Source organism: Lissotriton vulgaris, chromosome 10, assembly GCF_964263255.1.
Source record: "Lissotriton vulgaris chromosome 10, aLisVul1.2, whole genome shotgun sequence".
Classification (NCBI taxonomy): Eukaryota; Metazoa; Chordata; class Amphibia; order Caudata; family Salamandridae; genus Lissotriton; species Lissotriton vulgaris.
The window spans coordinates 43,576,227-43,600,952 of NC_141698.1; the positions used below are offsets into that span (position 1 = coordinate 43,576,227).

The 24,726-nt window shown below is 44.4% G+C and overlaps 1 protein-coding gene across 1 annotated transcript in view; it reads left to right on the top strand.

Moving 5' to 3' along the window:
* The first annotated feature begins 1,727 nt into the window (after window positions 1–1,727).
* Window positions 1,728–24,726, top strand: part of LOC147684521 (extracellular calcium-sensing receptor-like) — a 109,366-nt gene continuing 86,367 nt past the window's right edge. The window contains exons 1-2 of the mRNA XM_086939682.1: window positions 1,728–1,799; window positions 20,603–20,836. Of these exons, the coding sequence (XP_086795808.1) occupies window positions 1,728–1,799; window positions 20,603–20,836 (306 nt within the window). The remainder of the gene's footprint in view (window positions 1,800–20,602; window positions 20,837–24,726) is intronic.

Here is a 24,726-nt window from a genome sequence, read left to right on the forward strand (position 1 = left end):
CAACTATGTAGTTGCTGAACACTTTTAAGGGTCAAATTTAAGAATGAAATAAAGCAAATGGTGACATTGTTGTACCTTGACCTAAGTAATCAATATTATGTGATTGTTTTACCAATATTATATGTTATTTTGCTTTTATATGAATACATTATTCCCATATTGCAGAATGTGATGAATATGGTCAGTATTGTCTTCAGTATAAAGAAAGGTAAATTTCCATTTTATTGTAAGTTGTGTTTTTCATCATTATTCCCACACGACTATTCAATAGTAAAATAACAAGTGCAGAGACCACACAGTCAGGGTGGAGATCTCACCACCTAAATGTGTATTCAGGTCTATCAATTTATGTGTGGAGTTTATTTATTTATTTATTTATTTGCTTGTAGAGCGCCTGAGTCAATTCCCGAAGGGATACCTCTGCGCTGTTGCTTGCAATGTAGGGCAGATTACTTTGTGAGTTGAAGCTGAAGAGGGAGGATGAAAAACTATGGCCTGGTGAAGAGGTAAGTTTTCAATTTTTTCCTAAATAATACTAAATTCCTGATCTGTTTCAGTTCAGTGGGTAGGGAGTTCCAGAGTATGGGTCCTTTGTAAGACAGGGCTCGGCCTCCCTGTCTAGCTCTTCTTATCTTTGGGACCTGTAGCAGCAGATGGTTACTAGAGCGAAGTGCGCGTCTAGGGATGTATGGTACAAATTTTTCTCTTAGATATTTGGGGCTGGTACCATACAAGCATCTGTGTATAATGTTACAGATTTTAAATTTGATGTGCTGCTTTACAGGAAGCCAGTGAAGTTGGCGAAGTAAAGGGCGGGATGGCGTTCTGGGGGGGGGGCATTGAGGGCCAGTCTAGCTGCTGTATTTTGGACAACCTGAAGTTTATCTAGTTGTTCTTCATTCGCCGATAGGTATAGTCCATTGCAGTAGTCCATTCTGCCTATTATTAGAGTTTGGATAAGGGTCTTTCTGTGGTTGTCTGGCAGAAATGGAAAGACACGTCTTAAAAGCCCCACCACATGGAGGCAGGCACCTGCCACTTGTGTGGTGTGCTCTTTGAGCAGGAGCGCCTGGTCTAGCTTGACGCCAAGGTTTTTTGCTGTAGGTTTAGGGTTAGGGACAGGGCCTAGCTCCAGAGGCAACCATTCTGGGGACCAAAGAAGAGTCGCCCCTCCAAACAACATGACCTCGGTTTTGGTCACGTTGCATTGAAGAAAATTTTTTGCCATCCAGTGTGCTACCGTTCTCATCCCATTAGCAAATGATGATAGAATTGCAGGCGTGAGAGTTTGAAAGGGAAACAGAAGTTGGGTGTCGTCAGCGTATGACACCGGAGAGAATCCGAAGGATCTTATCATATTTGCTAAGGGGGCCACATAAATATTAAAAAGCGTAGGGCTAAGGCATGAGCCCTGTGGCACAACCTTAGTTAGCACTCTTGATGGAGAGGAGTGAGAACCCAGTCTGACCCCTTGGGTGCGGCCAGAGAGAAAGCTTTGCAGCCATGAGAGAGCCGTTCCTCCTACTCCCACATCACTCAGTCTTTCGAGGAGAAGTTCATGTGATACCGTGTCGAAAGCAGCGGATAAATCTAACAGCACTAGAATCACAGATTTCTCTGCCCTGACTGCTCAGTTCCCACAGTCATAAACTTACCATGAGCTCCCATATTTGGAATAGTCAAAAAAACGCACCATACACTAAAGTTTTATTTAACCTATGTGAATCATGCCCTACGGAGACTACGAAAATGACCACATGCATTTTGGCGGGGGAAATCCTGGTGGACAATTGCTGGAGGTAATCTTTTGACCAGCATATGGGCTTCTGTGATCCTGCTATTTATGGTTCAATTTGCCTGAACCTGTATTTATTGACTTTACCTTTCAGTGGAGTATTGCCTGCTAACCCCAGCGCCTGCTTTTCTGACACCCGTGAGGTTGGGGGTGGCTTGTAGAAGGACACAGGGATCCTCCATAAGCGGTACAGGTGGAGGGCGGTGAATGCTCATACATTTCATACAGCCCCCACAGAAGTAGGTGTAGCTGACGAGTAAAATAGTCTTTCCCCTTTCCTCCAATCCTAAGCCTCGTTAAATATAAAGTGGGCAATCTAGGTATGTCATCAGAGGTCCAGAGACTTGGTTGCCTGAAAATTGCAAACGTGAATCTCTGGAACAATGAAGTAAAGCTACGACAAAAACATTGCAAATCCTACCTATAAGCCTATGGGGAAAGTCACCCAATCACGAAGCAGTGAGCAGGTAAATAAATATTGAGATGCTCTTGACCCCAGAGGCCAGTGTCACTGGTGTCACAAGGGAAAGAAATAGAGTGTCACAAAAACCCAAAGGATGGCATTTAAAAAACTTAAGGATCCAAACAATATTTATGAAAAGATTAGGAACAGAGTGATCGCTGAGGAAAATCAAAATGAGATCAGCACATTTTGGAGTTCTATCAAGATCTCATACAATTACAGATGCTTTTCCTCCTTCATTACCGCAAGGCTCCAAGCCAATCGGAATAGAAGTAAAAGAAAAAGGAAACAAAATGGCGCGGAGGGATGAAGAGAAAACGAGGAAAAACAACAGAAGGCCCAGATGGAATCAAATAAAGAAAACAACCAACTAGCCATATCAACTCCGAAAGACCCAACTGGACAACCCCAATTGGATCCTGGAAACGGAAATTATATCAATGACTTTACACTCCCCGATATAAGGATGAATCAAAACTCACATAAAAGTGAGGTTAAGTGTCCCAAAGAGTAAGTAATCCAACAAAGATAGAAGATAATCTATCAGACTCTCCAGTTTTCCATTTCTGTCCCCCGTCTATATTGATTCCTACTGCAAACAAGAAATCCTATTGGATGCCTTTTTCACCGTTCAAAAGATACTTGAATCAAATCTGCTATTGTTAGAGAAATCTACAATAAATATAGACAATGTACTGGAAATGCAATCGACGGTGTTGCAATATCTAGCGGACCATCAAACTAGCCTCCTTGGTCGAAGATCAGAATCTACAACAAGGCCAAGGGAAGAGCCAGAGATACAAAAAAATAACTTAAGGCACCAAGTAAATAGAACCCTAAATGAAAAAACAAGAAATATTGACCTTAAAGTAGATAAGCCAACTGGAAAGTTGGGAAACAAAAAGAATGAAAAGAAAAAGGAAAAGAGATATTGTACTCCCTACGGAAATTATTTAAAGAGGTAATAGTAAATCAAGAACAACCAACAACATCATCAAAAGACTTTGGAGGAAAAACCCTCCCTAATTACCCGATCTTTAATTTAAAAAAGAAGCCAACTCATCTGGAACTAAGTATAACGGATCCATCAATAGAGATAAAGCCAAACGAGGAGTTAGAGCAAAAGTCAACTTCAATGAAGAACTCTCCTACCTGAATGAAAGTAGTGGCCAAAAAGAGAAAGAAAAGGGGCAAACGAAGACTCACAAAGAAAAAAGTGCAGACATTTTTTTTTTAGGGATTCGATAGTTCCGCTCGAGACAAAAAAAAGGGAATAGTGACTAAAGGGAATAGAGAAATATGTTCCCTTGTGCATACCCCAGAGCAAGTTATTATAAGCCCACCTACTAGTCATGACCCTCCGCAGGAATAAAATCCCCTGGCACCTGACTTTAAAACCATTGGCTTAATTAAGAGCATGATTTTATTGGTGCTATTTGCTGAGGAACCAATGATTTTATTAAATTGGTCCTCTGTGAATCCGAATGTTTTAAATGGATCCATATCAAAGATTTGTTAAAGTCACTAAACAGTGATCAGAAAAAGAGAGAAAAAGACTCTCCAGCTGAGTGGCTGTACTCAATAGTCTCAAACCAAAGAGAGGGACTCCGTGTAACCCAAAAGGAAATGGAGTTCCAAATAACTGTTAAGTAAAACAAAGTATTCCTTTTGGGGGTTAGGAATAATTGCCAGCTGAAGCACTCACTACATGCAGTCACTTACTCACATTCGATTTTATATGGTCAACACATTTGGGAAAGGCGCTATAATGAAAACAAAAACAATTATACACAGTATACACATTTATTAATATTCTAGAGACATATAAATTAATCAACAATTTCATTTAAAACAATTACATACATAATAAAAAAGCCACCTAATGTGGTGAAGGAGAAATATGAACCGAGACAGTAAACTTTGTCTTAGTGTTTGTTAATTCGGACACTTTGTTGGCAACAATGGGAAGATATACATTTCTTATACCCAACTGTTTGTTGACAACTCCAAATTTAAACGTTTTTGTTAGCGTCGACGCGTTTCGGAGACTTATGGTGATTATGGTCTCCTTCTTCAGGACAATGTTTTATTAAAATTTCTCCAGTTTGTAATGTTTCACCTAGTGAATATAAAATATTTATATTAGCTGACACATCTTCAACTCATATTTATAGACAAATTGCTAATGTCATAAACAGAGAATACTGTTAAAACAAACATATGCCTCTATGTACCTATATACTGCGACTACACATATATTTTTTATCGTTATATATCATATATTCTATCCATGTATTAGTATTTTTTCTCACTTTTCAAAGGAGTTTACCTAACAATAATGCATTCCTATGAGCGAACCCACTAGAATATGTTTTGGTATAGATAAGATGCTTAATGTCAGCTAATGTCAACTATATGTCTAGTGTATTATGGTAAAAATGTTAAAACATTGACAAAGTCAACAGGTTGCTTTAACAACATACAGGAATGTGGTAGCTTTTGGTTTGTATTTTAGACTTGACGGATCAACAACTTTATAAAGGTTGAAGAACTAGTGGGTTCGCTCATAGGAATGCATTATTGTCCAGAATGGGCAGTTTGATTATAACATCTTATAAACATAACTGACCCAGGGAGCAAGATGGGATAATAAAGTTTAGTATGCCTGAACTCAGAATGTTAAAGTGCATCTTTTAGTGTGGGTGATTTTAACCTTCTGTGTTTGAAAATACCACTTTTAGAAAGTAGGTATTTTCTTCATTAACCATTCAGTGTGTCTCTGCTAGGTTTGTGTATTACATGTCTGACTTGAGAGTGACAGGAGCTGCGAGAGGGCTGCGGCTCCAGCAGTCTGATGAGTCAGGGCTGGGCTGAATGGGACCTGGGTTGAATTTAGAGTAGGGGGAGGAGATTTCCTTTCACCTGCCGGGGCCAGTTCTGCTTTCAACAATGCTGTCTCCACCTCCTGCCAGGAAGCTGTACCAATGAGGACAGAACTGGTTTTGGCTGGGTACAGACACTCTCTGCCTTCAGAGACAAAGGATTTGTGTGTATAAAAAGGGGGACCCAGACCCCAGAACTTTAGATCACTTCTGGGAAATCAAGGGGAACCTTTGCCAAGGAGAAGAACCGGAGAAGCTGAAGGAGTATTACTGCCCCTGTGCTGTTTGGGGTTGGCTTGCAGTGGTTGCTTACTGCCAAGGAAAGGAGAAAAAGGACTTTGCTGTTTGCTTGGTCACCTGTTTGAAGAAAAGATCTCCAAGGGCTTGAAACTGAGCTTGCCTCCTGTCTGAAGTCTCAGGGACACAAAGACTTCACTACCAGCTCCTCTGAATTTCTTTTATGGGAATTCCAACATGCAAAGAGGGGCCTGCTGCTGGTTAAGACCTCTAGAGACTGTCTTTTGTTGGGAGCTGGATGATCGATGCAACGAGGAAGAAGTGTGTTGCACACGCAACTGTTTCCCGATGCACCGCCAAGTCACATAGAAGATGCGTGCCGCATCCGTACCAGGTTCTGACGCATCGCAGAGCCCCAGAGAAGCAGCTCGCTGCATCCCCACTGGGGTCCCAACGCATCACCGAGAAAACCGTCACAGCACCTGCCTTGCAGCTGCAAATGTTCATCCATCGACTGGATCGTCGCACCGCATCAAGCCACCATTTTGTCTCATCGCACTGGATTGTCACCACGCATCGAGGCACCATCTTGTCACATTGTAACCGCAACACAGTATGAGACAGACGCATCACCTCCTCTCCGGTAAGGAACAGATTAATCGCCTCCCCTGCGCTGCAGTAAGGAACAGGTGCACCACCTCCCCCAAAGGAAGGAACTGATGCATAGCCTTCCCTGCATCCCTTTTGTTTGTTTTGCGTGACGCATCTAAGGTACTTTGTCGGAAAAGGTTCGCATTTACAACTTGCATTGAACTAAACTATTTCTACCATTGAGGAGCCTATATTTGATACTGTATTGTGGGTTTTGTCGTCTGGTCTTGTTTAGATAAAGATTACTTATTTTTCTAAACTTTTGGGGTGTTCATATGTAGTGTTTTCACTGTGTTACTCTATGTGTTCACAAATTCTTTACACACTGCCTTTGAGATAAGCATGTCTGCTCGTGCCAAGCTACCAAAGGGAGGGGCAGGGGTTATTTTGTGAGTGTATCCCCCTTTCTCTGACTAGAAGCAAGGGTCCCTATTTGGAGAAAGGTGCAAACCATTGCCAACTAGAGACCCCATTTCTAACATATATCAACTGAGATACAGTGGTCACAGGTCTGTATTGTTTGAGGAGATGAAGACAAAGTGCATATGGTGCATCTCCTGAAGGGGATGTAATGAAAAATTGTCATAGCCCTGTCTCGTCTGTCTCGTACATTAATTATAGCAAACTACATGCAGTCTCAGGTCGAGTCATGTATGTGGTATGAGGATGGGTCATTTGACATGGTTGCTGATTCTTAACAACATTTATGCATATTGTAGCTGTATGGTGAGTGAGTACATGCCTATTAGCCACATATGCCCAAATTCACCCACTAACAAGCAGCGTGTAATAGGCTATCTGTGGAAAATGAAGCTGTTGTGTGTACTTCCTGGGAACATACCATACACATCGCCGAAGCAGCCACTGGCATCACACGTAGCTTGCACATTGTTGGAATGAGATACAAATCCCTAGCACCTCTTTGCCTTCTGGCCAGTGTATGTGGCATGGCTATGTGGAGATGCACACTACTAAATATGTATGTCAGGGCCTTCTGCAAGCATCGGGATTGGCTTGACTGTGAAAGGGCAACAATGTCACTGGACACGCTCCGAAAGGATCCAGTGGCAAGGAAATTTAAAGCTGCTAAGAGCTTCACATAGGCTGGGGTAGCCTGGGAGCCGCATGTAGTAGAATCAAGATCCTCCATCCACTCAGAAACCATGTCCAAGATGACATCAGGTGGTAAGTGGGATCTGGAAAGCACATCTGGGCTGGACATCCCAAAGATGTTGAGTCTTTGCCTGAAAATCCTCTTAGCTCGTCTCCTCACCCTTCTCCTTAGATCATTCTTACTCATGATCAGGGGCAAACCCACAAACACATTCAGTAACATGTTGAAAAGTCTGAAAGGGTTTGTTTCTGGTTGCTGTCTTTTTTATCAATTCAACCTGACGGTAATTGGTTGTTTGGGGTATGGAAAATATGGTGGAGATGGGTGGGGGATGGTAAACACATTCACAGGTGTGTTAAGTGTTTGATACACTGTTGGAAATGTGAGCTTTGAGTTGAGGTTTTTATTTGTGACTACCATTCACATTTGAACAGATTGTGGCAGAAAATACAGGACAGATAAGTTATTTTAATCTCAATACTGAATGTTTCAATGAAGCTACAAAACTGAATAGCATTTTATTGTTGACACTTGCAGAATAATATTATTATATTATTATATTGCTGGAAAATATTGTAATTAATATTTCAAGACTGTTTTGGGGGTGGGTGTCTCATTAACCCCTCAATGGCCCTCAGAGGCAAGACCTTCGACCTCCTGGTCAGAGACCTGCTCTCACCCCCAGCAGCTCCACTGTTGTGCCGCTGTCCTTGTGCAGGTAGGTGTTTGAGTCCCTCCTCCACATGCAGGCTCCTGCCTGCGCCTCATCCGCGGTGGTCCAGTGGGAGAGCCTTGCTCTTCTGCTGGTCCGATGTTGTCTGTCTCTGTGTTTGTACCCGTTTTATGTCTTTTGACTGCCTTTTTCTCTTATTGTGCCCCGTAATTGTTCTGTATTTCTGTTTTTGTTTGGCCTGTTTTAATTACTTTTGATTGTACCTGTAATTCCTTGATTGTTGTTTTTGTCCTCCGTGCCTTTTCGCTGCCATTTCCCGCCGCTGCTGCCCCCGTGTCCTTTCCCCATGCTGGTTCCTGCTCCTGCCTCCCAGCTGTACTTCCCTCCACCGTCCCTATTTAATAGTGGCGTTGTGTGCACCTTCGCCCATCCACGACCCAACCGTGACTAGCGGCAGGCACCCTGGCTCTCTGACCACCCACCACTGTGACGCAGCTGCCCTCCTTGCTCTCAACCCCGGAAGGAACAATAACTGCCAGCTGGCTACGCCGAACACCACCCACAGCCAGTTCTCCTGCCAACACTGCTGACAATCCTGCACCATCCTCTGCACCCCCATGACCGCTGCACCCACACCAGACGCCAGCACCACAGAAGCCCTGAGGTGCATCCTCCTCAATTTGCGCTCACTACACAGACATGCTGTAGAGTTCTGGGACGTCCTTGACACCCTCTCGCCTGATGTCACCTCCTTCAAGGAAACCTGGACTAACGCCTCCTTCGCCCCAGACATCACCACCGCCATCCCTGACGGATACAAGATCCAGAGGAAGGACTGCCCCAACCACCCAGGAAGAGGACTCACCATCACACACAAGAGCTTCCTCTGACTCTCCACCTCCAGCGCGAGCAACTACACTTACACCACCGAACACCTCCACTTCCAGATCCAGACCAGCCCCAGAATGATGCTATACGACACCCTCACCTACAGACCCCCGGACCTCGAACTTGTTTCACCACTACCATTACCGACCTCATTGCGCCCCAAGCTTTCGCCTCCATGGACTACATACTCATCAGAGAGCTGAAATTCCACCTTGACAACATCAGCGACCCTAAATTCACCGCCCTCCTGGACAACCACACCAACATCAGACTGAAACAGCTCATCACCACCCCTACCCACAAGGTAGGACACACCTTTGACCCCATCTTCGCAGGAGGGAACAACATCCACTGCAGCCACACCACGCAGACCTCTGGATGGACCACCACTGCGTACACTTCTCTTTCAGCAAACCCACTCCACGCCCACCGTGAAGGAACTGGAGGCAAGGTCACAGAGGAGCACCTCAACTCCACCCGCATCCACGATCCCCCCCGCCTCAAACGAAGCCAACTCTGCACCCAAGGAACTACTCTGGTGGATTACCAACTGCACAGACAAGCTTGCCCCCTCCGCAACCCCGACAAACAACACCTCATAAAGGCCACCTGGTTCACCACCAACCTCCACGAATCCAGACGCACCTGCAGACATCTAAAGAATTGATGGAAGAACAGCAACACCACTGAAGACTAGACCACCTACAAGAACAGCATGACTGAATACCACCAACTCATCAGATCAACCAAAAGAACCTACATCTGAAATAAAATCCTCGCCAACTCCAGCAACTCGAAGGGACTATTCAGCATCATCCAGCACTTCACCAAACCCCCCAACGAAGCCACGGATGTCACACCCTCCCAGGACCTCTGCAACAAGCTCAGCTCCTACTTCCATTTGAAAATCAAGGCCCTCTTCAACAACTTCGGCGAACAGACTCCAGAAACCACCCCTTCCTCCAGCGACATCCGCCAGCCCACCATCACTGTCTGGACCCCGGTCACCAAAGAAGAAGATACCACCACGACCATGAAGAGCACTCACTCAGGAGCCCCCATGGACCCCTGCCCGCTACACATCTTCCACAGATCCACAACCGCCATAGCACCCAAGCTACTATGCACCATCCACGCCACCTTTGAAGCCTGCATGTTCCCCGATGACTGGAAATGTGCAGAAGTAAAACCTCTCTTCAAGAAACCCTCTGCAGACCCGACGGACCTGAATAACTACCGACCGATCTCTCTCCTTCCCTTCGAAGCTAAAGTCACCAAGATGATCAATGTCCAGCCAACATACTTCTTCAAAGAGAATGTCATCCTCGACCCTTCCCAATAAAAAGAATCCGAAGCATCAACAGCACCGAGACCGCCCTCCTCGCCACCACAGAAGACATCCACACGCTCCTCGACCAAGGCCACACCTTGGCCCTCATCCTACTAGACCTCTCCGCAGCCTTTAACACCGTCTCCCACCGCACTCTCACAGCTAGGCTCCACAACACCGGCATATAGGGCACTGCCCTTGACTGGCTCCCCTCCTTCCTCACTGGCAGAACCCAAAGGATTAGACTCCCGCCCTTCCTCTCCGAAACCACAGAGATCAAATGCGGAGTACCCCAAGGATCATCACTCAGTCCCACACTCTTCAACATCTACATGGCCTCCCTCACCGCCAGATAGCATGGACTCAGCATAGTATGCTACACCAATGACACCCAGCTCATCCTCTCCCTCACGAAGGAACCTGAAGCCACCAGACTCAGCTTCCAGGAAGGAATGAAAGGCGTTGCATCCTGGATGAGCAGCAGCTGTCTGAAGCTCAATTCGGAGAAGACTGAAGTCCTCGTCCTTGGACCCACCCCCTCAGCTTGGGATAACACCTGGTGGCCCACTGCCCTCTGCACCCCCCCACCCCCACGGACCAAACCAGAAACCTCAGCATCATACTCGACTCCTTCCTCACCATGCGCCACCAGATCAACACCGTCGCCTCCACCTGCTTCAACACCCTCCATATCTTTCGCAAGACCTTCAAATGTATCCCTGGAAGCCAGAAAGTCTGTTACCCATGCACTCATATCAAGCAGATTGGACTACGGAAACACCCTCTATGCTGGAATCAACGAATCTCTGCTAGGCAAACATCGGACCATCCAGAACAGCCAGGCCAGACTCGTCCTCTGCATGATCACATCACCCAACACCTGCGAGACCTCCACTGGCTCCCTGTCAAGAAGAGAGTAACTTTCAAGCTACTCACCTAGGCCTACAGATCCCTCCACAACACCGGATCCAAATATCTCAACAAAAGAGTCTCCTTCCACGTACCCAAAAGAAACCTCTGCTCCGCCGTCCTCGCCTTAGCAGAAACCCTGCGCATTCGCAGAACCAGAACAGGTGGAAGAGCCTTCTCCTACATCGCAGCAAAGGCCTGGAATGAGCTCCCGGTCAACATCAGATGCTCCCCTACTCTGCACGCCTTCAGGAAGGGCCTAAAGACCTTTCTCTTTGGCTGACTCTGAGCTGCTCCAACTCCAGCACCTTGAGACCCTCACAGGTGAGTAGCGTGTTTCGCGATTCCCTGATTAATTGATTGAATAATGGCTAATAGCTCCTCCGTAGGCTGGCTTTTGTCCCCTGAGTTATGTGTGCCTCTCACCCAAAGTGTACTTCAATGTTTAGTTACATGTTGCCACACTCTGCTGTTTCCTACATGACCTGCACACATATACATATGGGACAGACAGAGGCTTGAGACTGCAAATTATTTTGGTTTTTCATTTTGGACTACTGCTTGTAGTACTAGAATATATACTACATGATATATTGTGAGAAATAGGAGTGGAAGGGGTCCCTCACCACATTCTGCAGGAGGAGGGGGCTGTCACTTTGCACACGCCACTGTCAACCATGCTTTTGGTTCATGTGGTTTTACCATATGTAATTTTACCTATAGGAGTTAAATCACATGCGGTTAATTTGAATGAGGTAAAAATCAATGCAATTTAATTGCACTTGCTCAGACTAAGGACCCAATTTATAATTTAGTGGAAGGAGTAATCTCTGTTGGATTGGCGAAGAACTTACCATCTGCCAGGCCAAGACTACTCTGCCAACCAGATTTAGGAATGACCACCAAGTCGACTGTCATTTGGGAAGTATTGGCAGGAACCGCCAGCACTGCGGTCCCTGTCATTGCTGTTTAGAGTTTGGTGAAGGGTTCCGTCAACATGATAGAGCCTTGCACCAAGCTGTTTTATTTTTGTATTTTTGAAAAGGAAATCCCGAAGCAGGATATTATTTTTGAAAATTAAAAAGAAAATGCTCCCTTCCATGTAAGGGAACATTTGGTAGTTTTCACTGTTCCTTACCGCCTCGATTTTTCTGGCGTTGGCCGACACTAAAAACTGACCTCTAATTCCGCCCATCTATGTGCCTCTGACAGCCCTTACTCTGTAGGGCCATTGAAGAGGTTTAATCACAAGAAAAGACGGAGTAGTCTACACTGTGATTAAACCTAAGGTCCATCCACATCTAAATTTAGCAGGGGCGGCTGGTAGCCTCAGAAAGTGGTTGGGCAAGGGAAGAGCCCCACAGCTTTCCAAATACCAAAATTAAACAACCACTCCCTCCAAAAGCCAAAAACAAACCAACCCCACCCTCCAAAAGCCCAAAATAAAATAGCCCCTCCACCCAAAACCCCTAAATAATTCATAACCACTAACTTATTCACTACACTTAAATCCCTTACACATTTCTAAAAAATAAAATGGTACTTATCTATGGGCTCCGCATCCTTCTCGGTGTTCCTCTGCAGACTTATGCACAAAGGATGATCCCCTAACCAATCCACACGCTGCTCTCATGCTGCTACCAACATGACAGAAGGGCCAGGATTGGAGGGAGCGGGTTGGCTGAACGCTCCTTCAAGCCAAAGAGGCCTGTGCTTGCTCTCCTCCTACCTGTCTAAGAAAGTGTGCATGTCACTTTGGCTTGTGCAAGACAGCCAGCCATAGTGACATGCGCACTTTGGAGCATCCCGTCACGCCACGGCGGCAACAGAGTACACACCACCATTTCTCCTGGACCAGGAGCAGGCTGGGGGCTGCAGCTCTCCTCAGTGAAAAATAAAAAGGAAAAGAAATCATTTCATTGCCATTTTACTTTTCACGCTCAGCGCGGCTCGCTGCGGGCAGAGGGGTGACACTCCTGCACCCTCATGAAGAAACCGCCCCTGAAATTTAGTGGGTGGACAATAATCTTGGAGGTATAGGCACTCTTGCAATGTCGTTGGAGTAGCTATACTGCCCAGATATAGATCGGCCCCTGAGTTACAGCAAAATGCAATGCCTTCAGCTGCAAAGGTCAAAATACCCTTAAAGCCTCTTCCATTTAAAAGCAGGTTGTTTATTCAAAACGCACAAAACAACCCCATCTTATACAAATGACAAAAGAACTAAATGGAACATAACCAACAATTGTTGAATTGAAAAGTGTTTTTGCAAAAACAGCAGGTAAGAGTGCTACAGTGCCCACAATGAAAAATTCAAACTATAAGTGGAAACAGCTCACACACAGGTGAGAAAGTACAAGGACCTGGGACTATAAATGCAGTCCACAACAATACCCAGAAACGCTTATATTCTCCCACAAGGCAAGAAAAAAATGATCAGATATCATGCCATGTTTCATAGAGCCACAGTTTGCAGGCTGCACATCTCCAAAGGACAATGCCCATCCCTACACACACATGAAAGGAACCAGTGAGCCAAAGCAAAACTGACCCCATTCAACAAATCGGATTTCCAGGTCCTCACACGGCCTCTTTTTGTGACAAAGACCTTACGGCTCTCAATGCTTGCAAGCGAAGAGTCATCTGGTGTACAGACAGGATATACAACCTCTCATCTGGGGGCAGATGTATCAAACGATTTTTTTGTCGCAAACGCTGTGATTTGCTAAAAAGCAGCGTTTGCGACAAAAAAATAGGAAAATGCTATGTATCATTTAAAACACAATGCAATATTAAGGAACCGCAAATTTTGCGATTCCTTAATATTGCGTAAGCATTTAAGGAATCGCAAATTGTGATTCCTTAAATGCTATGTAAGAAGCAATCAAGTTTTGCGAATTCACACTAAGAAATCGCAAATTACCACCAACTTGTAGTTGGTGGTAATTTGCGATTTCTTTTACAAATGCACTTTTTGGCATTTGTAAAGGTGCCATGTGGCGCTCGGGCATGTATGTGCGCCATATGCACACAAATGTACATTTCAGGGGTGCATTTCAGGGGTTTCAGGGGTTGCACCCTTGAAATTATTCTCAATTTGCGATTTGCAAAATGCGAATCGCAAATTGAGAATAAATTCACATTCATTCCTATGGGCCTCCTGGCCCATAGAAATGAATGGGAAATTATTCCTTAATTGCGATTGCTAATCGCAATTAAGGAATTTAAAGAAATCGCAAAAAAAAAATCAAATTTCTACTTACATACCAATTTGCAAATCTCAAATAGCTATTTCTAAAAAATCGCTATTTGAGATTCGCAAATGTGGTTGTTGATACATCTGCCCCTAAATTACTGCCAGACCTGCATTTCAGCAACATGCTCATACCAGCATACAGTGGTCCTTGTGCATGGGTCCTTAAAAGTAAAACTACTATAGGTCATGAATGCCCTCCTGGACATAACTGTCATTTAACATTTGATGCCCATGCGTACTCACGGTCAGACAGTGAATGTAAATTAAATTTTATACCATAGTAGGTTTACCAGATGTGTTAGGGGTCAAAGGTTGTTTGCATATATGAAATTATTATATTATATTTATTAAATGAACAGAGACAAGCTTTACATGTACTTTAAAAAGCAACATCCTATCAATGTCCAGATTGTCTTGTGATCCTGCCTCTGCTTTACAGAGTTGCTTGATGCCTACACACAGCTGTATTACATACATCATGGAGAGACAATGCAATCGCTGAATGTAATGTCATGAAAAATATAAGCAAGTGCATTTGTTTAATTTTCAAATTCGATGCAGAACGTATTCAGTCAGTCAGTCAGTCAAACAAAACTTTATTTGATTTGTTAAAACCTTAAAAGTACATTCCACATTCCGTGATAAGAGAAAGGACAACAGCAAAACATGGTAATATTCAACAAGAAAAAGAGCAGCAGCATAACAAGATAATATTAAAACCACAATTACACCTCAGAGACTTGAAATTAACTTCTCTTGTTCCTTTTAAAACGGAGTATTATAACATTTATTTGTTAAAATCGCTAAAATTTCCTATATATACCTTCTTCAGAATGCAGTTTTTACTACTATTGTCCCTTAGTATCTCTACCTTTATTCAGGGATAAGGGCTACACTATACATGCTCTTCTGCGCATTTGAGGAACCACCTAACTTTATTCATATATTTCCCCAACGCGCAGGCTATATCTAAAGTCTCCATTTCCACCAAAAGAGTGGCAGCTTGCATTCTGTGCGTAATCTTATATTTTTTAAAAATCGGACATAAAAACTCCTTTCGAAAGTCTAAAAATCTCGTACAATCTAATAAAATATGTGACATATCGCAGGTGGTTCCTAAAGTGCAAGTGCATTTCCCATTACTTCCTATCATTAAATTTCGAACCCCGTTATTTGCATAGCATGGGTTTATGCCAATTCGCATTTTCAGGACTTCTCGCCTCAGACTATGGCTGGGTAACCGGTCCACGTAAGGGAAGTGTTGACTACTCTCCCAAGCCACTTTCATGTGTGCTACCGAGGTCTTTTGAGCAAGGTATTCCCGGTCATAACTACGGGACATATTGACCCCCTGAGTCTTTAATTCTTTTTTCCCAAATATTATGGGGTCTTGCGGCAAACATACCTTCAGATCTAGCACCCCATAAGCCTTGCTTATTGAGGCTCTTACCTCTTTTGCCCAGGGGAGCTCACTATTGATAATTTCCTCCTTAGCCCATTGGGAGATTTTAGCAATTTCCCCTACTCCCAACCGCTGCCAGAAGCGTACAAGGCTCATACAAACTGTAATAGCCCAGGAGGTTATTCCCAGCTCCAGTCGTGCTGCCTGCACCATAGAGGATTTTGGCAGAGCGAATAAGCTTTTTAATATATTTCCCTCTTCACTATCCCAGGAGGTCTTGCCACTGAGATAAATAACCTCGGCTCCATACAGAAATTGTGGGGGGACCATTGCTTGATAAGCTTTTAAGACCGGTCTATCTGACCTTTCACCATAGGTATTATTAAAGCTTTTTAGGCCTTTGACTGATGCCAGTGCCCTTATTTTTAATGCTTGCAGGTGTGTATGCCATTTCAGGTTACCTGAGAACCACATTCCCAAATATCTATAGTTGGTCACCCTCTCAAGCAAGGTTGTGCCAAGATACCACGAGAACTTCACTTTCCTTCTCCCAAAACATACTATTTTGGTTTTATCCATATTTACCACTAGTTTTTTACTCGTACAGTAATCTTTAAACCTATTGAGTTTTCTCTGGAGGCCTATCTCCGTTTGATCCATTATTACTAGGTCATCGGCATAAAGGAGGCACAATATGTGCCTTCCTCCCAACTTCGGGTTTGCCCCTCTGACATCTCTTAATACTTGAGGTAGGTCAGCTAAAAACAGGGCGAACAGCAGGGGGGCTAGAATGCACCCCTGTCTTAAGCCGTTTCCAATAGGGATTCTCCTGGTCAGTCCTCCATCCGTGTCCAATATTATCTGTGCCCAATTTTCTGTATGTAATGCTTGAACAAGGGCCAGCAGGTCATCCTGTAGTTCATACCCTGTTAGTGTTGACCACAGCTGATCCCTGTCCACAAGATCAAAGGCTGCACGGAAGTCAACGAAACAGCAGAATAGATTACTCCTCTGATCAATTGACTTCCGTGCGATGGACCACAGAGCAAAACAATGGTCAATCGTTGAGTGGCCTTCTTTGAACCCCCCCTGCTCTGGGGGTATTATCTGTTTGTCTTCCACCCACTCCTTTAGAATCCCTAGGATTACCTTAGAAAAAACCTTTTCGCCTATATCCAAGAGGTTTATTAAGCGGTAATTTTTAGGGGTGTTTACATCACCTTTTTTATGGATTGGCCTAACAATAGCCCCTTTCCAATTTGCAGGGAATTCACCTGAATTTAGGATCCATAAAAACATATTTGAAAGGAACTCTGCCCACCATTCTATATTTGTTTTTATTATAACAGCTGGCAGGTTGTCAGGGCCGGCTGCCCGTGTTAGGTTTAGTCTAGATATTATGGTTCTAATTTGATCTGGGAAAAATGGGTTTTTAATTCTTCACTTATTCCTGGCCAGGTATTTACCATTATTCCCTCCCTCATTGGCCATTTCCCGTAAATTTCCTCTAGATAGGCCAGCCACTTGTCCTCTGGTACTGCGCACTGCATGGTCCCTTGTGCTTTCCCCATACAGTCCTGTATTAGCCTCCAAAAGCCTTTCACATTTTTGTCTTCAATTGTCACGAGTAAATTATCCCAACATTTGTCCTTAAAACACCTTTTTTTATCTCTGATAACTGACTTATATTTTAGCTTCATTTTTTTGAGATCTGATACCACTTCCTCACTATAGTTACCTCTGAGTCGTCTTTCTTGTTTCCTAATACCGGCCTTTAATTTCCGGCATTCGGCATCAAACCAGTGTTTGTTATTATTAGGGTATAATGTCGCATTATTTACTGGTTTTTGGTTATTGCATTTTAACTTAATCCGGAGGCATTCCACCAATTGCCTTATTATGCCCTCGTACCAGGCTATACTTCCTTCTGGTACAAGGTTACCCAAATTCACAGTTAGCTGATATGCACTTAGTTTCTGTATATATTCCTCGGTGATTCGTGTTGTTAACCGCTTGGGGTATTCTACCTCTACTGATAACACTTTTTGTCTTTGCGGGTGGCTATTTACCTGAAGTTCAACCTGCAGTGGATAGTGATCACTACCCTCCACCCCCAAAATTTCGAACTGCTTGATAAGGTGGAAATGCCAGGCCTGTATGAATACATAGTCTATGGGGCACATTTGTTGCCCTACCTTAAAGGTACGCTTCGCAGGCCTGTCTGCTTCCTTTCTACCGTTGGTGCATACAAATCCCATAACCCCCAACAGTTGCCCGAGCTTATCATCTTTACTTGAGGTTTCACAGCTGGGGAATTGTGCCTGCTCTATTTTATATGCATCCAACAAGTCCTTCAACCAAGAATCCATTGATTTAGGATTCAATTTGTGGTTGAAGTCTCCCAGTCTATTATTACTTAAGAGACATGGCCAATGCCTTATGTATTCAGTTACTGTCTACTAGATATGATCCATAGTACATTTACCTATGTAAGCAAATGTATCTGTGCATCCCCTGTAAATGATTTACGACATCCTCTGCTGCTAATATTCAAGTATACAAAGGAAACCAAGAACATGTTAGAGCACCACCGGAGGAAGATCCTTCTCCTAACTGGCTGCCAAGACGTGGAACTCCCTCCCCACCCACCTACGACTGACCCAAGACCACCTCTCCTTCAGGAAGCAACTCAAGATCTGGCTTTTCGAGCAGTAGCAGTAGCAGCCCCCCCCCCCCCGGCGCCTTGAGACCCTTGCGGGTGAGTAGCGCACTCTATAAATGCCCTGATTGATTGAGCATATATTGGGGATTAGGAGATATCTCACATGAGATGCTTGCACTGCACTATTGGAACTGTGATGCACATGCCGGAAAAGGTGTGCTGCATGCTGCACACTTTCAGAGCTAGACACCATGGGCTAGTGTCCAATGAGGATGAGACAGAAGACGCAGTCTGTGCACAAACACAGGGCGCTGCCATGCTCACGTGAGTTTGCCCCGTTGACTCATCACATGCCTCTGTCTGGCCATTCTCTGGGGAAGTTGGGCCCTGGCATTGGCATAACCATATTGTCAAGTGCAGTAAATGTGATGCTGATGGACCTATAATGTCAATCCCTGTATACGACATGGGGAAGATGTGGAGAACATCACCTGGCTCCTATTAAATGATAGCATAATCTCCACCCTGCAGTGCTGGGGGTGGTGGTGGTGGTACAGGTCGTGATTTGCTTGTTGGTGCTAGTAGCAGTGTTGATAGCAGGGCTTGAGCCATTTCAGACTCTCCCAGTATGTGCAGATACTAGTCTACTGCAATGATCATCCCTTCCATGCTCTCTGAATTAGTATGGAAGAAGCACCTACAAAGGCATGTGCCAGTTGGTACGTGGTTTGCATGCACACATTCCCCTTGCCCTGAGTCCCACTGGATAACGACCATTTAAAAGACCTCAGGAAATACCACCATTACAAGGTCATGATCTTAACACTAGTAGGGTTACTGCTAGAATCCATGGGGCAGATTTACAAGCCCCTTGCGCCACTTTTGTGTCACTTTTCCCATGTTGAAAGTGACGCAAAAGTGGCGCAAGGGGCTTGTAAATCTGCCCCCATGTTTCTCCATCTTATTTGGGGATACTGTGTGCTTAAGGTCTCACTAGATGGATATACAGCACAGTGTCTCACTTTTCATCTTGTTCCACTACAGATCTTTCTACAAGTATTACATGGAGGTATAAGTGTGGAAAATAAGCTGTGATGTGGGTGCAATTTTCTCTTGTCTTGACATCTGAAAAAGGTCCTGAAATAGCTCCAAAATTTCAACACCATCTTTCCCCGTTATGATGTGACATCTATATAGTCAGCCAGCTGTCAATAAGGAAAATGCACTTACCTTGCCATTTTTGGAAATTGGTTACACTCTTAACCCTTCCGGTTTCTCCAACCATTCCTGGAAGCTTAAAGAATTACATCTTACTCTTCTGCCATGATCAGAGGGTCATTTCTAATTTGGTGTGATGAGCCGCCACCCATAGCAGAGCCGGCTTTAGGGCTGCGGGTGCGACAATCAGTCAATCTTGGCCGGTGCCCCCTAGTGACCTCCTTTTCTAAAGATTCCCTCACTACCACCCGCCACCGGTGCCCCTCAGCTTTCCATACCCCTTCTGTCACAAGTATTTAATTTCTTTATAGTGCTAATTATACTAATGTAGGGTGTCAGAGCACTTTACATCACACACATATTATACGTAGGCAATGGCTCAAGCGTGTGTAAATCAATGTATAGGATATGTAACATAACACAACAAGGACTACAAGGTGCCATGTCATCCATACTGGTAGGCAGTATATTTTAAGAGCGCTTGGTCTGGAGAAGCACAAACTCAGAATTTAAAACATAAAGCAAAGGTTGAGGTTAACTTTACTGATAAGAAATAATTTCTACCCAAACTAATCCGTTTTAGCAATCTTGGGATAAGAAAAGATTGGGAAAGAAAAGATGAGGTTCCAAACCTATGCTGTGCCGTTTGCATGCAGCGCATTGATGCCAGTTTATAGCTCACTGTGCTATATTTGCATTGTACCTGAGGAACTACAAGTAACAAATGGGTCTCTCACAAAAGCAGTAACTCGCTGAGTTATCTACATAAAATACAATTCTTTGATCTGCATGGTATACATGTTTTAAATCAAGCACATTATCCCTCTGTGCTACTTTATGGCGAGTCAGAACCATGAGTAGACACAACTCCATTTCTCTCCAACAGGTACATGAAGAGTAATCTTGACGTTTTTATTGTTGCCTGGGAATAGCTGGGCGCACAATGAACTTTGCAGCAAATGCTTTTAATCCTATAAAAGACAGCACCCCCCCCCCCCCCCCCCCTCTCTCCAGCTCGGCGCCCAGTGCTGTGGCACTGGTCTCCCGCCCTGATGCTGGCCCTGACCTAAAGGCAGACAGTTAGCTTTGTTTCTCTGCAATCTCCTACCTTCATCTCTTCAGGTCTTTCTGCCTTTCTTAATATTGTCCACTTCCAAGGAAGTAGATGGACGCAGTATTCAATTGATGGTGTCCACGATGAAGTGGCTCAGCCTGGACATCACCTTGGGATACTTCTTGGGCTTGAGGCGCTCAAAGGGCATCGACTCCGCCTCCTCTTCTGCTTGCAGCATGGATGTGAATGCCATGGGAGGTGGTGACATTCGGGAAGAGGTTTCAGGTGCTGGCAGGGTGTCTGTAGATAGAGAAAAGCAATGAATGGTGTATTGTGCTTGTTTTGGGCTGTGCTCTCAAAATGGTCATTTGTTTGACTGTGCCTCTACGCTGGAAGGTACCAGCAGACCAGGTCTGTCCGGATGTGTCCCTGTTGCTTTTCTGGGCTCACGTTCATTCGCGAGTGCTGCTGCACACATTTCCAGGCTGAAAGTGTTGTAAAATGGCGGTTTTCATTGCAGATCCACGGTATTGGTGCATGCGCTAATCCTGTGCAAATTTACCACTTTATAGAACGGCACCCAGCATAATGGCTGCTATAAAATCACACCTGACACCACCACACAGATATCTCGCATGCCCAGCTATGTCTACTGAGGCACAATGCTTCCATGCAATCACATCTTTTGAATTAGGTTTTCATAGCAGTGAAAGTATTACCAGGTGTGCTTTTTTAAGCTATCTCACCTCTCAACTTCGAATGAGCCTGTCAATTTAAGAAATGATATTATAGAATACATGGGAAGTGAAGGAAAGGATGTGTAGCGGTTACCCATCAGCTTACATCTGTACAGAACTTACAGCTACCTCACTCCAGATCAGTGCTTTAAATGGGCCGGTACTGCCTGGTGTGGAGTACCGGCACTTTTTTATTTTGAGAGGGAGAGTACCGGCACTTCTCAAGAGTGATGTAATACTTTTCATGGAAGAGTACCGGCACTTCTTAGAAACAGGCAGGTACTCTGGTCCAGAGTACCGGCACTTCTCAGAAACAGGCAGGTACTCTGGTCCAGAGTACCTACACTTCTATTTTTTCATTTCAAGCACTGCTCCAGATGTTAATGTGCTGTCGTTCTCGTTAATGTTCATACAAAAAATGGATGTTGTTTGTTTTTAGTAGTTTGTTTTTCGCTTTCCAGCCTTATTCTCTGCAATGAGATCACATATTCTGTCTTTAACTCTGTGCAGCATTTTTATGCAGAATCAGCTCCGACCCAGGCACGAAATTTCTGTCAAAGCCCATTGCTTCTGGAGATCCAAGGACCCCAGGCGTTTGTAAATTTGTGGACAAACCTTGGTTTTCCACTTTCCTGCACGGTCAACAATGAAAGAACATTGACGGATGATCAGAGATTTGACTCAGAGCAGCTCCGCGTGCGTGACGCGCAAAGCAGACAGCAGTGTGCAGGGCCACAGCTATAAAGAGTGGGGTGCCCAGCTGTCACCCCACGAGCTGCTGCACAAACAGTCTGCTTTGCACAACGCACAGCCTCCCACAATGGCACAGATGTGAGTGTTCCCTGTCTTGCATCAGGTTTTAACAGGAAGCACACACTTACAGTACAAATGTCTATACATAGAAAACCACAGAAGAGTCTGACACATCCAAAATGTCAATTTCTAGGGAAACCAGCACATTTTTTCTAGTTTCTACCCGCTTCCAGTTGGCGTTCGTTTTTACACAAAGGCAGGTCAGGCTATCTTAGTTCATAGAGCTTTGCATGCAAACTTACAGGTGCCCCTTTGAGACAAAATGGTGCGCCCGGATGTGGCACCCTGAAAGGAGCTACTTTACATTGCAAAACATATGTTATGCTGGAAAGTAAACCACTGCCGCACCGCGCTGCTTTAAGTCACGTCTGTACAACCCCTTAGTAAATCCGGGCACATGTCTAACTTTAGTTTTCAGGATGCAAGATCCCCAGCCTCTGTGCAACGGGGCCGGCCTGGGCTTCTGAGATTAGAGCAGATTGCAGTTTTCAGAGATATTTTATAAATACACCTATTTAGTTGTGCAAAGCTAAAGCTTCAAAAAGACAGATCCCGCGCATTCCTAGGCATTGATCCACATTTTAAGCTACATAGAAAATAATTCCTCCCTGGTGCAGACACTTAATCGATGGTCAGTTCTCATAGGACTATGCTTCAGCATTTCTTCTGTTTCTGAGCCTTGAGTGACCCCCACTATCTCATGCCGAGCCCCATGATTTGCTCTGCCTGCCCTTGGAATGGGGGGTTTCCACCTTGGATCTCATGAATTTGCACGCTATTCTCACACTTGGCAGCACTCAGGGCCTCAGCGTGATGCGATGTTTGAGTACAATGTACCCTCAGGGTCGGTTACACAAAAAACAGACACAAGTCCTGCAGCAGGTCACTCAAGGTGTGGATTTGTGCCACAATATTTTCGTTACTAATATCTAGTTATGTCTCAGAGTAGCATTGTGCACAGCATTGCTCATGGCCTTCTTATAGCTGCAATAGCTGGGTACACTAGAGATCTGTTCCTCCCTCTCACAATCCACTGCCAGAGGGACATTTTGAAGCTCTGTTGTTGAGGTTCTGAACTCTTTCAGAAGGTTGTAAATCTGCATGAACAGCTCTTTGACATCACAAGGCAGAAGATTTACAACTTTTAGGAAGTCACAGATGTTTCCACAATTCAACCCAAAAACCTGCAATATTGTTTAGTTTCCTGACATACTCCTAGAAAACTTTGTGAATTTGATTTTACTTTGGGCAAATTTACGCCTGTGTATCTCTTCATTGACAATCTGCTGCGCAGTTGTGGGGTTATCTATCTTTGGTAGGGGTTGACATGCTACTCACGTTTTGGAACCTTCAACATTTAATCCCACATTTATTGAGCCGCCTCACTAAATTTCAGGATTTGCTATGCTATATACGTACTTGGAAAATTATATAGTTGATACGAGGTCTCACAAATATCAGTCTCAATGTTTGGGCATCAGATCCTGAGGAAACATAATTCTTTCAAAGTTGGTCCCAAAGTTCAGAACTGGAATGATTTGGTCTCTTTGGGGAGATTTTCAAACCATTTGCACTGGTTTAGCGTCACAAAATAGACGCTAACCTGCGAAACTTTTTTTAGGTGCTATTTTCGTTCAAGCGCAAAACCTGTTTTGCGGTGAAAAGCACCCTCTAAGTAGCGTAAAGCACTGCTTTGCAATACTTTGCACCGAGGGGGGGTTACATGGGTGATACATGGGCATTCCAATGCAACCACCCATGCCTTTTGACACAAAATCATATTTACAAAGATTTGTAAACATGATTTTGCTCTAAAAGTTAACACCACTTCAAAGGAGGCTCTAACAGGAGAAATGCTTTCATTTGTCTGTGCTTTTCGGACTTTGCATCGTGCTGCTCTGTGCAGCACGTATTCAAAGAGGTTAAAGCTTTGCATCGTGCCTGGCATAGTATCGGGTACCCTTCCTGTACAAAGCTGATGCTACACTCATGCACACACCCTATCGCTACGGCACTAAGGTGTGTGCGTGGCGCACAGCAGCTGAAATCAGCACCAGTGCAAGGAAAAGAGGAGGAGAGAGCCATATCTCAGAAGATACGGCGCTTTCCTGTCCCTCGCTGTCGCACAACGCAGTGCAGATTTACGGGGGGGGGCTGCACTGCGTGACTTTTTAAAAAATCTACCCCTTACTGTTCCCAGTTAGGAAAAGGCCACTGTCAGTTTCTTTCGACCCTTTGGTCAAACTTGAAATTTTCTGGTTGAAGTGATAGCAAAGTATATCCTGAAACTGAGCTTCTGAGTTCGAGTGGCATTAACAAAAAGAACTTCTAAGCAACTATTGGCCCTCGAGGTCTGACTCTATGATGTGTGCGATGGTACAAAAACCATACATTATTGCATGACATTCTGGGGTATGCAATACCATCACACATCGTGAATCTTCTTCCTAAATGACTATCACCAACAACTCAGCTTTACATATCAGTATCAATAGGCCATCTACTGAGCCTCCCATCGCTCGCTCTCAATCTGGCCTCAGTCATGTGTGCTCACACTGGATCTTCTATCCATCATCCACAGGATGACTCTTGATTGGCCATTCACTCTGTACATGAACCATGAGGCTCCCACTCCCACCGCT